General features: G+C 37.4%; 1 protein-coding gene across 7 annotated transcripts in view; it reads left to right on the top strand.

Moving 5' to 3' along the window:
- The window catches only part of CAGE1 (cancer antigen 1), a gene marked incomplete at its 3' end in the record, with an annotated part of 43,795 nt that overhangs the window by 5,786 nt on the left and 21,995 nt on the right, over positions 1-16,014 (top strand). For all 7 annotated transcript variants that reach the window (XR_014297298.1, XR_014297299.1, XR_014297300.1 and 4 more), the window contains 3 exons: positions 9,363-10,421; positions 12,473-12,622; positions 14,500-14,610. Coding sequence is in view for 4 of the 7 variants with exons in the window: in XM_082663392.1 (XP_082519518.1) it covers positions 9,363-10,421; positions 12,473-12,622; positions 14,500-14,610 (1,320 nt within the window). The remainder of the gene's footprint in view (positions 1-9,362; positions 10,422-12,472; positions 12,623-14,499; positions 14,611-16,014) is intronic.

Raw genomic sequence — 16,014 nt, 5'->3', positions numbered from 1 at the left:
TTACATATAAACTTGCAACTATGATAGGTGCTATGACTAAAAGTAAGATGGGAGTCTTCCTGTCCTGGTCGGGGAGTTTGGGTAGGGCTTCCCTGAAGTGTAGTGGTAATTGAGCTCAGCTCTGAAGGATGAGTGGGAGTAGTTAGGTAACAGTGGGTGGGAGAGCATTCCATGCAGAAGTAACAACAAGTGCAAAAACCCTGTGGCTGCAGGGAGCATGGTACCTTCATTCATGGATCTGAAGGAAGCTTAATGTTGCTGGGTTGGAGGGGGAAGAGAGATGTTGTTGATGAGGATGGAAAGGTAACATGGATTAGATATCAAGGTCAATATCAGGACCTTGTAGGCCTCAGTAAGGATAGTTGTCTTTATCTCAGAACAATGAAAAAAACACTAAATATAAGGTTCCAGTATCCCTAAATTCTAGAAAGTTATTTAGCCCACCCCTTCAGAGATCTTTTACTGGGTTGTTACGTCATGTTCATTTCAGTGTTTTCTTACTACAACTTACTGTCCTTTTTTAAACCCCCCAAACTGTATTGTAGGCAGAAAGTCAATCATGAGGTATGTTCGTCTGACTTTCTAATGTTCACAGGAGTCATAGCATAGTGAGGTAATGGTTTAATGAGGAATAAAAAAGTCTTTATTCAAAAGAGGCCTCACAAGAGAGTGTCGTCCACATCATGGTGGATTGAGCCCTTCAATCTACAACTAGTAAAACATCCACAACTCAACAAACATGCATCTGCTGAACATACCAGGGTGCTGGAGAATTCCACGCAGCTGTACATCTAAAGGAGGGTGGACTGGAATGCATAGAGGAGGCAGAACCGGGGGAACAGTGGAGGTGGTGCCTGCAATCCTGGTCCCCCAGCCATGGTGGCTGAGCCCACGGCCTCAGAGAACCCAGTAGCAGCAGGAGAGGCGGCACACGTGACTCAAGCCTCCTGGCCACAGTAGCACTAGCCAACCATAGGTGACTAGGCAGCAGTGGCAGTGGGGCCCACAACCTCATCTCTCCAGCTGCAGAAGCACCCATAACTCTGCCCCCCCAAATCCAGCCCGCAATGGCAGCACCCACGAACTTGACACCACCAGGCACGACAGGGTGCCCATGATCCCCACTGTCTTCCCCTCCCCCCATGTTGGCAGAGCCTGCGACTCAGGGGATCTTGGATGTGGCAGAAGCGCCCACCACCGTCCCAGTGCCCCAGCAGCAGCAGCAGCAGCAAGGCACCAACCACCCTAGAGGCACAAGCAGCAATAGCAAGGGCACCTGTCAGAGGCCATGGAGGGTGGAAAGTGCCAGCTCTCAAATGTAACCAGAGGTAGCACAGGTAAGAGAAACCAAAAACTTGTGTTATGTATGCCACCTGCTGGAAAACAAAAGAAAGACCTCTAATTGCTAACCTATTGAATCATTAGAATCAAGAGAGGGAAAAAAACTTTATCTAAAGAAGAAAGGTATTTGCTACTTCAGATGCACTGGCAGAGGAGCAACTCATCAAGCACCAAGGAAGAGAAGAGCCACAGTAACACTGTATCGCAAAAAGAAAATGATAATTCTTCAGAAACCAAACTTAAAGTCATGGCATATTGAGATCTAACTGATAGAGAATTCAAAATAGCTGTCATAAAGAAACCCAAGGAGCTATGAGAAAATCAGGCAGTTCAATGAGCTAAGGAATCAAATTAATTAACAGAAGGAATATTTTACCAGAATATTGAAACTCTAAAAAAGAATCAAATTCTGGAGCTGAAGGACTTAATAAACAAGATGAAGAATGCATTAGAAAGCCTTGGAAATAGAGCAGACCCTCTGGAAGACAGGATTAGCGAGCTTGAGGATAGAAATCTAGAAATGATACAGGTAGAAAAAGAGAGTTAGTCTTTAAAAAATAAGGAAATTCTATGAGATCTATACAACTCTTTCAGGAGGGACAACAGTAGGGTAATGGGTTATCCCAGAAGAAGAAGAGTTGAAGAAGGGAGCAGGGAGTTTACCTAAAGAAAGAATAGCTGAGTGACTACCCTGATGGTTCAGTGGTTAAGACTCTGACCTTCCACTGCAGGGGGCATGGGTTTGATCCCTGCTCAGGGAACTAAGATCCCACATGCTGTTCAGGGCGGTCAAAAAATAAATTAAAATATATATATATATATACCCGTGGGCCTTTTCCCTTTGGGAAAAGGCACAGGGGGGAGAAAGATGGCGGCTACACAGGTACTTACTTTATTACTGTTCTTTAAAGTAAACTCCAGTGTTTTGTGCATGCTTCTGTATATAAGGTATATGTCACAATAAAACAAAAATAAGTGGAAAAAAAATAAGATGATGTCTTCAAGTGAATAGGAAGTTCAAAGAACACTTCAAGTTAATTTTCTTTACCTGGCTTAATTTTCTTGGAGATAAAATAAAGATTTTTCAGTTTTCAAAATATTAATCATGACCAAATTGTGATGACAACAGAGATTTATAATTGGAGCATGACTCTTTGAATTTTTGCTCATTTTAATTCTAAAATTAACTGCTATAAAGAGCCCTGTTGGAATAAAGATTTTTTCAGAAAAAAATAAAAATAAAGATTACTGAAACCAACAGCATATCAGGGATGTAAAAAGATTAAGGTTTAAAAAATAATAATAATAGCTGAGAATTTTCCAAGCCTGAGGAAGGAACTGTACATACAAATCCATGAAGCCAAGAGAACATCTAATCACCTCATTGCAAAAAGGTCTTCTCTAAGACACATTATATTAAAACTGTCAAAAGTCAATGACAAAGAGGTACTAAATACAATGTGATACCCTGGATTGGATCTTGGAACAGAAAAAGGACATTAGTGGGAAAACTGGTAAAATCTAGAGTTTAGTTAATAGCAATGCATTTGTGTTGTTTTGTTTTAATTTTAACAATGTGCCATGGTATATAAGATGTTAACATTAAGGGAAACTAATACAAATTTTATCAAAAATACAAAAAAAAAAGAGTCAATGGCAAAGAATTTTAAAGGCAACTAGGGAAAAAAGGATGGTTACCTACAAAGGAACCCCCACTAGGCTCTCAGCAGATTTTTCAGCTGAAACTCTATAGGCCAGGAGGGAGTGGAATAACATACTCAAAATACTGAAAGATTAAAAACTGTCAGCCAAAAATACTTTATCCAGCAAAGTTATTATTCACATATGAAGGAGAAATAAAGGGTTTCTCAGACAAAAGCTGAAGGAGTTCATCAACACTAGACGTGCTTTACAAGAGATGTTGAAAGGAGCTCTTATGCCAAAAACAAAAAGGAAAAGTACACAAAATTTCGAGTAAGGTGATAAATAGAATCAGAAAATTGCAACTCTATGTTAGAATAGATTGTTAACACTGTAATGTAGCAGAAATATCAAGGGAGAAAAAAGCAGAAAAAATAACGATACCTACTTCAATTTGGTAACAGACTCACAACATAAATAAGGATAATTTGAGACAACAAAAACAAGAGGGGAAGAGGAAAAGGACAGAACCTGTATAGGCAAATGAAGATAAGATGCTATCAGCAGAAAAAAGACTGTCTTATCTATGAGATGTTTTATACAAACCTCATGGTAACCACAAAACATAAATCTAGAGCAAATACATGAAACATAAAAAAGAGGAACATCATAGAAAACCACCAAAAAAAAAATAGACAAAAACACAAAAAAGAAACAGTGGAGATAGAGAGCAATCAGAAAACAAAAGATAAAATGGCAGTACCAAGTCCTCATCTGTCAATAATCATCCTAAAAGTAAATGGATTTAATTCACCAATCAAAAGACATAGAGTGTTTGGATGGATTAAAAGACAAGACCCTCCTCCCACAAAAAATATATATATGAAAAACAAGACCCAACTATATACTCCCTCCAGGAGACTCACCTCAGCTTTAAAGATAAACAGGCTCAAAATGAAGGGATGGAAGATGATACTCCAAGCAAATGGGAGCGAAAAGAAAGTGTATCTATATTCATATCTGACAAAATAGATTCCAAGCCAAAAAAGGTAACGAGACAAAGATGGACATATAAAAATAATAAAGGGGACAATTCATGAAGAAGATGTAACATTTATTAATAGGTATGCACCTAACATAGGAGCACCAAAATATATAAAGCAATTATTAATGGACCTAAGGGAGAAATTGACAGCAACACAATAATAGTAGGGGACTTTAACACCCACTTACACCAATGGATAGATCATCCAGACAGAAAGTCAACAAAGAAACATCAGCCTTAAATGAAACATTAGACCAGAGATATTTGATAAATTTGTACAGAACATGCTGTCTAAATGCAACAAAGTACACATTCTCAAGTGCACATGAAGTTTTAGCAAGGATACACCATATGTTGGTACAAAGAAAGTCTCAATAAATGGGAGAAGATTGAAATCATATCGAGCACAATGGTATATAAAACTAGGAATCAACTAGGAGAAGAAAGCTGGAAAAATCACAGATAATGTTCATGACTGAACAACATGCTATGAACAACTATTGGGTCAATGAAGAAATCAACAGAGAAATAAAAAGTTACCTGAAGACAAATGAAGATAAAAATACTACATATAGGGATGCAGCTCTTAAAAGAAGTTTATAGCAATGCAGGCCTACCTCAAGACAAAAGAAAAATCTCAGGGAATTCCCTGGCGGTCCAGTGTTTAGGACTCCATGCTTTCATTGCAGAGGGCATGGGTTTGATCTCGGGTTCAATCTCTGGTTCGGGAACTAAGATCCCACAAGCTGCACGGTGCAGCCAAAGAAAGAAAGAAAGAAAAAAGCCCTCAAACAATCCAAACTTACACGTAAAGGAACAAGAAAAAGAAGAATAAACAAAGCCCAAAGTCAGTAGAAGGAAAAAAATAATAAAGATCAGAGTGGAAGTAAATGAAATAGACTAAAAAGACAATGGAAAAGATCAATGAAACTAAGAGCTGGTTCTTTGAAAAGATAAACAAAATTGACAAACCTTTAGCTAGACTCACTAAGAAAAAAAGAGAGAGCACTCTGCTAAATAAAATCAGAAACAAAAGAGACTATTAACAGCAGATATCACAGAAATACAAATGATTATAAGAGAATACTAAGAACAGCTATACATCAGCAACCTAGGAGACATGGACAAATCCTTAGAATCATACAACCTTCGAAGACGAATCAAGAAGAAATAGAAGGACTTCCCTGGTGGTACAGTGGTTGGGAGTCCGCCTGCCAATGCAGGGGACATGGGTTTGATACCTGGTCTGGGAGGGTCCCACATGCTGTAGAGCATCTAAGCTATGAGCCACAGTGCTGAGCCTGCACTCTGGAGCCCGCGATTCACAACTGCTGAGCCTGCATGCCACAACTACTGAAGCCCGCACACCTAGAGCCCAAGCTTTGCAACAGGAGAAGCCACTGCAGTGAGGGGCCCGCACACCGCAGCAAAGAGTGGCCCCTGCTCGCCGCCCCTAGAGAAAGCCTGTGTGCAGCAACGAAGACCCAATGCAACCAAAAAATAATAAAAATAAATAAATTTTTAAAAAAGGAACTAGAAAATCTGAATAGACAAATCACTAGTAAAGAGATTGAAACAGTAATCAAAACCTTCCCCCCCAAAAAAGTTCAGGACCAGGTGGCTTCACTGATATATTCTATTAAACATTCAAAGAAGATTTAATACCTATTCTTCTCAAACTCTTCAAAAAACTTGAAGAGGAGAGAACATTTCTTAACTCAATCTATGAGGCCAACATTACTCTGATAACAAAGTCAGACAAAGACAGCACACAGAAAAAGAAATTGCAAGCCAATATTTTTGATGAACATAGATGCAAAAATCCTCAACAAAATATTAGCAAACCAAATACAACAATACAGGAAAAGAATCATACACCATGATCAAGTGGGATTTATTCCAGGGATGCAAGGATGGTTCAACATCTGCAAATCAATCAATGTGATACATCACATTAGCAAAATGGAGGATTAAAACTGTATGATCATCTCAATAGATGCAGACAAGCATTTAACAACATTCAACCCCCACTTATGATAAAAACTCTCAATAAAATTACTATAGAAGGAACATACCTCCATATAATAAAAGCTATATAAACCCACAGCTAACATCATACTCAAATTTGAAAACCTGAAAGCTATCCCCCTAAAATCAGGAACAAGATGAGAATGCACACTCTTGCCACTCTTATTCAACATAATATTGGAAATCCTAGCCAGAGCAATTAGGCAAGAAAAAGAAACGAAAAGCATTCAAATTGGAAAGGAAGAAGTAAAACTCTCACTATTTGCAAATTACATGATTTTATAGATAGAAAATTCTAAAGACTTCACAAAAAAACCTGTCAAATAATAAATGAATACAGTTGCAGGGTACAAAACCAACATACAAAAATCTGTGGTGTACCTATATATGCTAACAATCAGCTAGCAGAAAGGGAAATTAAGAAAATCTCATTTACAATTGCAACAAAAAGATTAACTACCTAGGAATAAATTTAACCAAGGAGGTGAAAGATCTGTACACTGAAAACTATGACATTGTTGAAAAAGACTGAAGAAGACATAAATAGAAAGATGCTCCATGCTAATAGAGTAGAAAAATTAACATTTACCTACAACAATCTACATATTCAATGCCTATTATTCAGTCCCTATCAAATATTCAGTCCCTATTAAATCCCAAGGATATTTATACAGAAATAGATCAAACAATTCTAAAATTTATGTGGAATCCCAAAAGACCCCAAAGAAACAAAGCAATCCTAAGAAAAAAGAACAAAGGTAGAGGTATCACACTCCCAGATTTCAAACTATATTACAAAGCTATAGTAATCAAAACGGCATGATATTGGCAGAAAAATAGTTACATAGATCAATGGAACAGAATCCAGAGCCCAGAAATAAACCCACACATGTATGGACAATTAATTTATAACAAAGGAGTGAAGAATGTACAATAGAGAAACAATAGTCTCTTCAATAAATGGTGTTGGGGGCTTCCCTGGTGGCGCAGTGGTTGAGAGTCCACCTGCCAATGCAGGGGACGCGGGTTCATGCCCCGGTCCGGGAAGATCCCACATGCCGCAGAGTGGCTGGGCCAGTGAGCCATGGCCGCTGAGCCTGCGCGTCCAGAGCCTGTGCTCCACAATGGGAGAGGCCACAACAGTGAGAGGCCTGCATACCGCAAAAAAATAAAAATAAAAATAAATGGTGTTGGGAAAACTGAATGGCCACATGCAAAAAAAAAGAAAAAAAGAAACCACTATGTCACACCATACACAAAACTCAAAATGCATTAAAGACTTGAATGTTAAACCTGAAACCATAAAACTTGTAGAACAAATCATAGGCAGTATACTTCTTGACATTGGCCTTAGCAATATCTTTCTGGATATGTGTCCTCAGGCAAGGGAAACAAAAGCAAAAACAAACAAATGGGACCTCAAACTAAAAAGCTTTTGCACAGTAAAGGAAACTATCCACAAAATACAAAGACAACCTGACGAATGGGAGAAGATATTTGCAAATCATATATCCAATAAGGGGTTAATATGCAAAATATATACAGAGCTCATACAACTCAACAACAAAAAAATCCAATTAAAAAATGGGCAGAGAAGCTGAATAGACATTTTTCCAAAGAAGATGTGCAGGTGGCCAACAGGCACATGAAAAGATGCTCAACATTGTTAATTGTTAGAGAAATGCAAATCAAAACCACAACAAGGTTATCACCTCACACCAGTCAGAATGGCCATCATCAAAAAGTCTACAAATAATAAATGCTGGAGAGATATGGCCCAGCAATCCCACCACTGGGCATATAACCAGAGAAAACCATAATTCAAAAAGACACATGCACCCCAATGGTCATTGCAGCACTGTTTACAATAGCAAGGTCATGGAAGCAACCTAAATGCCCATCGACAGACGAATGGATAAAGAAGATATGGTACATAGATACAATGGAATATTACTCAGCCATAAAAAGGAATGAAACTGGGTCATTTGTAGAGATGTGGATGGATCTAGAGACTGTCATACAGAGTGAAGTAAGTCAGAAAGAGAAAAACAAATATCGTATATTAACGCACATATGTGGAACCTAGAAAAATGGTACAGGTGAACTGGTTTGCAGGGCAGAAATTGAGACACAGATGTAGAGAGCAAACATATGGACACCAAGGGGGAAAGTGGTGGGGGTGGGGTGGTGGGATGAACTGGGTGATTGGGATTGACATGTATACACTGATGTGCATAAAATGGATGACTAATAAGAACCTGCTGTACAAAAAAATAAATAAAATTCAAAAAACAAATGCTGGAGAGGATGTGGAGAAAAGGGAACCCTCCTATACTGTTGGTGGGAATGTAAATTGGTGCAGCCACTATGGAAAACAGTATGAAGATTCCTCAAAAATAAAGAATAAAACTACCATACGGTCCAGCTAGTCCACTTCTGGGTATTTACCCAAAGAATACGAAAACACTAATTTGAAAAGAGATATGCACCCCTATGTTCATCACAGCATTATTTACAATAACCAAGATATGGAAGCAACCTAAGTGCCTGTGAATGGATGAATGGATAAAGAAAATGTTTTACATGTTTACAATAGAATATTACTGTCATATAAACAAGATGAAATCTTGCCATGTGCAGCAACATGGATGGGTGGATCTTGAGGGTGTTATGCTAAGTGAAGTAAGTCAGATGGGGAAAGACAAATACATGATTTCACTCATACATGGAAAAAACTCAAAATAAATGAACAGAATAAGTGAAATGGGTAAAGGGGATGAACTGTATGGTGATGAATGGAAACTAAATATTTGGTGGTGAGTATGCTGTAGGGTATACAGAAGTAGAAATATAATGTTGTACACATGAAACGTACATAATGTTATAAACCAGTGTTACCTCAATAGAAAATAAACTTTTAAAAAAGACTTTGCAGACTAAGGTGATGGACAAATCTGTTTTAATTCACTTGAAGTCAAAGAAAGTTATATGTATTCAGAAAAGTTTGTGTCATAGAAAATGGTGAGAGTACCCAAGTTTAATTTTTCCTCTGTAAAAGTAAGTGTAATATATATCTCTATCATATACCTACTGTTTGTGCTCTGCTGTGCTATTAGGTGCTGTACATACATTCAGCAATCAATACTTAAGTATTTTTGTTAATTAGACATCAGTATTGGAAGTAGATGTTGTCATTGTTATTTTAGAACAGAGAATACCAAACTAGGGATCTTGGATTCAAGGCCAGACCTCAAAGCTCATGACCTTTCTACTCTTTCATACTTATTTTATTTACTATAATTTACAGATTGCACATTCTTCAAAAGGAATACAGAATTCTACGGATATTCCTGAGATGTCAGTCAGGCACCAAAAGGAAGTCGCAGTGGAGGGGAGGGAGAGTCCAGAGATTGTCTCAGCTTGGTCTCCGACAGGCATTTCTTGGAGTGGTGGAGCATCTTGGGAGGACTGCATGACACCCGACAGAGAGCAGAGCTTGGAAAGCTCACAGCCTCTGGAAGAGGACATGGCTTTAAACGAAGTCCTACGAAAATTAAAGCATACTAACAAAGAGCAGCAAACTCTGATCCAAGACCTACAGCGTCGTAACATGTATTTAGAGAAGAAGGTTGAAGAACTGCAGAAGAAGACAACTAAAGAGCACGTGTTCGTGGACAGCATCAATAAGCTAAAGGAGAATGTTGAAGAATTAATTGAAGACAAATACAGAGTAATGCTAGAGAAGAATGATACACAGAAGACATTGCAGAATTTGCATGAGATTTTAGTTAACACCCAAAAACATCTTCAGGAATCCAGGAATGAAAAGGAAACCTTACAGCTAGAGTTTAAGAAGATCAAGGGCAATTATGTTAGTCTACAGGAAAGGTACATGACTGAAATGCAACAAAAAAATAAAGCTGCAAATCAGTGCATGGAGATGGACAGAGCCTTAAGCAAGAAAGAAGAAGAGGTAGAGAGGCTGCAGCAACTCAAAGGAGAACTGGAAAAGGCCACCACTTCTGCTCTGGACTTGTTGAAAAAGGAAAAAGAGACCCGAGAACAAGAGTTCCTGTCTTTACAGGAGGAATTTCAGAAACGTGAAAAGGAAAACCTGGATGAAAGACAGAAACTGAAATCTAGACTTGAGAAGTTGGTCGCTCAAGTTCAAAATTTGCAGTTCATATCCGACAATGAAAAGGCTAAGAATACAGAACTCCAGCAGCAGATCAACAAAGTAAAAAATGAAAACTCAAAACTTCAGCAGCAGGTTGCAAGGAGTGAGGAGCAAAATTATGTTCCTCAATGTGAGACAGCTCAACTCAAGGAGAACTTAGAGGAAGGAACAGAGTCAGATATGGCAAAGGTATTATCACAAATTCAGAATCTCTAATGCAGAATTTCAGGAGTTTCTAGTAGTCTTCTGATGCATATTTGGGCATGGCCCATATACAAATTTGTTGGTAGAGAGTCATTAACAAAAAAGAGAGAAAGGAAAATGCACCACAGGTTTGGAGAAGTTTCTTTGGTTCTTGGGTACTCACATTAAACAACAGCCATTCCTGGCTTCTTGTGATTATTTTGGTAGTGGTGAAAATTAATGTGGGAATTTTGTGGGTTCCTATGACCAATCATCCGGAGCATCCTTTGAGAAAAGAATTTTCTAAGTGGGGGTCGCAGTCTTTTCATACCACATCTACCTATTCAACAAACTAAATAATTCAATTGAATATTTGGTTTACAAGGTAAAACAAACCTGTATTGTATCACATAGTAATTTTGTAACGTTATAAACATTTTTATTGAGATGTAGTTGACATATAACATTATATTAGTTTCAGGTATACAACATAAAGATTTGATATTTGTATAGCAAAATGATCATCATGATATATCTACTTAACATTCATTAAAAACGACATGAGAGCCTCATATCAATGTGTTTGGAAAGGCTGTAATTTTGTATTTGCAGTTCAAATGGCTTTTTTGGCAGACAGCCTAGAAGCATGGCCTGGTAGTGATAATCTTCACAAGCCAGAGCATATCTGTTCTATTTCAGTTTTGTAGGCCTGCCTTAAAGTATTTATAGTATGCAATCTTATTAACTCTGACTACTTAGAAAGAAGGCTAATCTAAACTACAAAAATGTATGTTTATTTTTATATTTGTCGTAATAACTTAGGCTGAGCTGAGCTGTTGCTTGAAGATGTCCTTAGGGGACTCTCTTTCATGAATCTGTAATCAGTATAAGTATTGCTTGCAAGTAAATAATTCTATTATTTTTAATGACTCAGAAAAATATTGTTCTCTTACTAAAAAATTCTCTCTGTGATCTTTTCTCCAGAAAGAAGGAAGGACTATCTAAGCCAGTGTGGTTCTCAAACTTTAGCATTCATCAGCATCAGCTGTGAAAATGCAGATTGCTGGGGTCCACCCAGATTTTCTGATTCAGTAGGTGTGCAGTGGGGCCTGAGAATGTGCATTTCTAAGAAGATTCTGGATCTCACTGATGCTTCTGGTCCAGGGATCACACTTTGAGAACCACTAACCTAAACAAAGATGACCTTTAGTTTAGCTGTTAGTCAAATCATGGCAAGTTTTGAATTAGTAAATGCTGAGTAAATTACTGTAACTGTGCAGAAGTTTATCCAGTATACAATTTTTTTCTTGAGCTTTCTTCTTTAAAAAGCAATGAAGTTCCTTGTTCTATCTTGACTAATCAATTTCTTTACTCTGCTTTTAGTTTTGCTTTTCATTACCTTTAGGTCCATTTTCCCAAAGTGTGTTCTGGGAGTATCTTTGAGGTCAAAAGCATTTTCATGGTAATAAGTACGAAGACATTAATGCCTTTTTCACTCTCATTCTTTCACAAGTGTACAGTGGAGTTTTCCAGAAGCTATGTGACATGTGGTGGTGTAATTGCTTTTCAGGGCTGATGGAATGTGGGAAGCACATATGAGAATCCAGCTATCATCTATTAAGCTAGCATTAAAAATATTTGCAAAAAGTGTAAACACTGCCACTCTTTTCACTAATTTTTCATTTTGGAAAATGTGCCAACTTTGTATTAAATTGTTACTTACATTGACACATAATAGATTTATTGTTATTTGAATTAGTAAACAAATATTTTTGAATGTTCTCAGTTGTAATTTCAATACAATAAATATTGATATAACTGATAAATATAAATATTGTAATTTCTAATACAATAAGTATTGATAGTTATAACCTAGTAAACAAAAAGTTTTGGGGATCCTCATTAATTTTTAAGAGTATGAAGGCATCCTGAGAATCAAAAAGTTTGAGAACCACTGCTCTGAGTTTTTAAGAATGGTATTTTATTCAGCATTTTACCTAAAAAGTAATCCAGATTCTTTGTCTTTATTGTGACAAATCTGAATTGTGTACATGTAGGATGCAAAGATGATACATTCTAATTTGTTCCTGAATCACTCACCTTGTGAAGGAGAGAGCCCGAATCCCCCAGACATGAAGAGAACTTCACAGCTGACTTCCAAAATTCGCAGTCTTCTGGCTCTGATGGTACGACTTCTCATGTGCCAGGTAATTATAAAAAATCATATTTTTTACTGGGAGAAGAAATATCAAGGTTGGACAATTAAGTTGTGAAAGAAAAAAAATGGAAGTACAAATACAGATCTTTAAACCAACCAATCAGCCCTTCCTTCTTCCCACTGCTTCTTTCTTCAACACCTAATTCCCACAAATCTATAGTAAGATAATATGATAAGATTAAAAAAATAAAAACTTGAGGCAAAACCCTTCCCTCAGTGCTTTCCACATTTCAGGAAAACTTCCTCAGAGTAATAGTCTTGTGCTTCAGGGCAGCCTGTGATGAGAGATTGTTCACACAAATGAGCTGTTTACCCGATCTAAAAATACAGCTTTGGGGCAGGGGTCGGGCAGTGCAGAGCTGTGTACGTTAATTAGTAGAATGAAAAATGAAGTTAGTGTCTGGTGAATTCAAGGCATGGCTTCACCACCTCACTGCTGTGTGACCTGGCCAAGTAAATTTTCGTTTTTCATCCTTAGCTGAAATGATATTTGCTGCTGCGCTGGGAGGTTGCAAACACTACATTTGAATGAGAGAACCTTTTAAGGGCATATATGATGCTTGATAGCTTCTCAGTTATTGAGCTGTCTTTCTTCCTCTTCCCTCTGATCATTGTATATTTCTTTGAGCTTCAGTGCACTCCTCTGAGCCAAAATTTGGGGACATGAGTTTGCGATGTTCCTGATCCAACACAACCTTTATTCCTACTTTCTTTTAGCTAAAATTTGCTGCACACTAGCATTTATTGAATGCTGGAAACCAAGCTAAGCATTTTTAGCAGTGATCACAAAGTGGTGGCCCATAGACTGCATCCACCTGAAGTTTTGTCTTTTAATATTTGAATTTGAATATGGCACAAACTCTTTGCTGTAACCTTTTCCACCCCACCTTGCCCCTTCAGACATCTGCTTTCTTATCATATTTGCTTGGCTTTTCTCGTCTCACTGGAGGCTGCTGTTCTTTCTCAGGCTTATTTGCTGGCTGCTGCTTCTCTACAAGACCTCTCAGTCAGGGAGTGAGTCATCAGCCCTCTTCTTAGTAGATCTCATCCCAGGCCAAACAAATATCTGTTTGCTTAAGCCTTCAAGATCAGAGACTCGATATGTCAGATGCCCTCTGCCTAATGCAGGGTAAGCCCTTACCAGGCACTCAAAAACTATTTGCTGACTTCCCAACCTGTCCTTGGAGGCATTTAAGTTGAGTCTGCTTTTCATGGGTTATCTCATTCAAGTCTTACACCATTTTTTACATTATCAGACTTTTCTTTTTCTAACACGGAAAAACAAACCAAGGCTCTGAATTATTGAGTTTCTTGTCCAAAGTCGAGTGGTTAAGTGACAGAACTCAGATGGTTAAGTGACAGACAGCTCAGATACAAACCCAAGTAGTCTGACTGTAATGCATGCACTTTTGACCCTTAGGTTATATTGGTACAAGTATCTTCATTCTTGTGGAATGTGGGTGCCACTGAAATATCTAGAGTTTCAGTATTGTTGAGGATGTCTGATTGTTCTGGTGTCAGGTATAACAATTTGTCTAAAATTTGGATTTGTAAACTGACTAGGCTAAGAGCAGATGTATGTATAAGTATATAAGCATGTGTAGTTACTAACTTCCCAGTGATTATACTAATTTGTCCCAATAACAATTTACATACAAGTGTGAATCTATATGAATTCTTTCCACATTAACTCTTTATTAGATGGCTTATGATGAGTAATTGAAGAATTGAGTTCAATATGATTTTATCTCCTTTTGTTTAGCCACTTATTTTGGAAGGGAGATTTATTTCATTTGTGTTCTTTCCTTCCTCCTTTTAGCTTTACTGATAACTTTTTAATATAGCTTCTCAAAATGTTACCCTTAGGACATCACCAATCCCGATGCCAGACATTTCAAAGAGAGTGAGAAAGTTAATGATATCATGCTACAAAAATTGAAGAGTTTTCATCTTAAAAAGAAAAAATTAGATAAAGAGGTACTGTATGTATTCTTCATTCTAAAAATTGTATCATTTTTAGTGAAAAAAAAGACAAGAAAAAGGTCATGTAAAAGTATAAAGAGGCTCCTAAAATTTTGGATTTTTTTTAAAGAATTATTTTTGGGGACAAGATTAGCTTTACTTTGGCCCTCACTAAGGAGATACACTGTTCAACATTTGACTTGTTTTATAACATAAGTATGTATTAGAAAATCTCATTCATCTACCAAAAAACTGGTATGATTATTTTTTCACTTTTGTATGGTACTACTGATTCCTGAAGAAGAGAGTATTTTGACATTTCTATAGTGATTACAAACTTTATCACTTGGAACATTGAATACATTGAAAACAAATTTTATTTCTCAAGTGGGACAAAGGTAAGGGAAGAGGCTCTTGGAATTTCTTCAATCATTCTTTTCTTGATGTAGTGGTGCAGAGATGGAGAGAGAGAATGAAGAGAGTCAGTTATACAGAGAAAGTGGTAACAGGACGTGAAGGTGTGTGCTTTTAATCTGAAAGGAATACAGAAGTGACTAATTTATCTGGCTGAAGGAATAAAAATGTATTTAAATCTGGGATTCAATTTCAGTGCTGCATTATCAGGAAATGACTTCTCTGAACTGAGGTGGCTAGAAAATTTGTTGCAGGTATTCTGCGGAATCTCTGTCTCTTAGCTAACCTCTAGAGAAAAGGACTAAGGAATAAACAGACATGCAAAGAAATTACTGGCCTCCACTTCTTAAACTAGTCTTCAGAAATAAGCCCAGTTGAGGATTCGAGCAGGATGTTACAAAAATACCATTTCAGATATTTATGTTCTCTTGGTAAATTTCTGTGTCATTCCTGTAATACTGGCAGATGAAATAATATGATGCGTGTAATTTGATTCAGTGAAGGGAGTTGCAGGGAGGAGGAAGTGGCTGGGGTACTAACGATACAAGGCTGACCGTTAACTGTTAGTAGTTGAAACTGGATAATAGTTACATGGGCGTCCATTAAAGTTTTTCCTCTTTTTTAGAAAGTGTTCATAGTAAAAAAAAATATATATTCTGTGCAGCCTTCACTAATATTTGGAGGAGTTAGAATATTGAATGTTACGATTTATTGTTATTACATGGAACAAACAAATGAACAAAGAAGAAATGACTATAAATTGCATCTAGAAAAAGTTGGCTAACTTTTTTTCTTTAAAGAAGAATTTTAATAGCCTGGCTGTAAAAACAATTGAATATTAGGATAAGCTCTCTGGAGATCCCAAGCCCACACTCAGGTTTAATGGTTTACTGGACTCACAGGACTCAGCACATAGTTGTTCTCACAGCTATGATGTGTTATTACCGTGAGAGGATACAGAGCAAAATCAGTAAAGGGAAAAAGCACGTAGGGCGAAGTCCAGAG

This window comes from Grampus griseus, assembly GCF_964374135.1.
Source record: "Grampus griseus genome assembly, chromosome: 10".
Classification (NCBI taxonomy): domain Eukaryota; kingdom Metazoa; phylum Chordata; class Mammalia; order Artiodactyla; family Delphinidae; genus Grampus; species Grampus griseus.
This window is presented reverse-complemented; position numbering and strand designations above follow the sequence as displayed.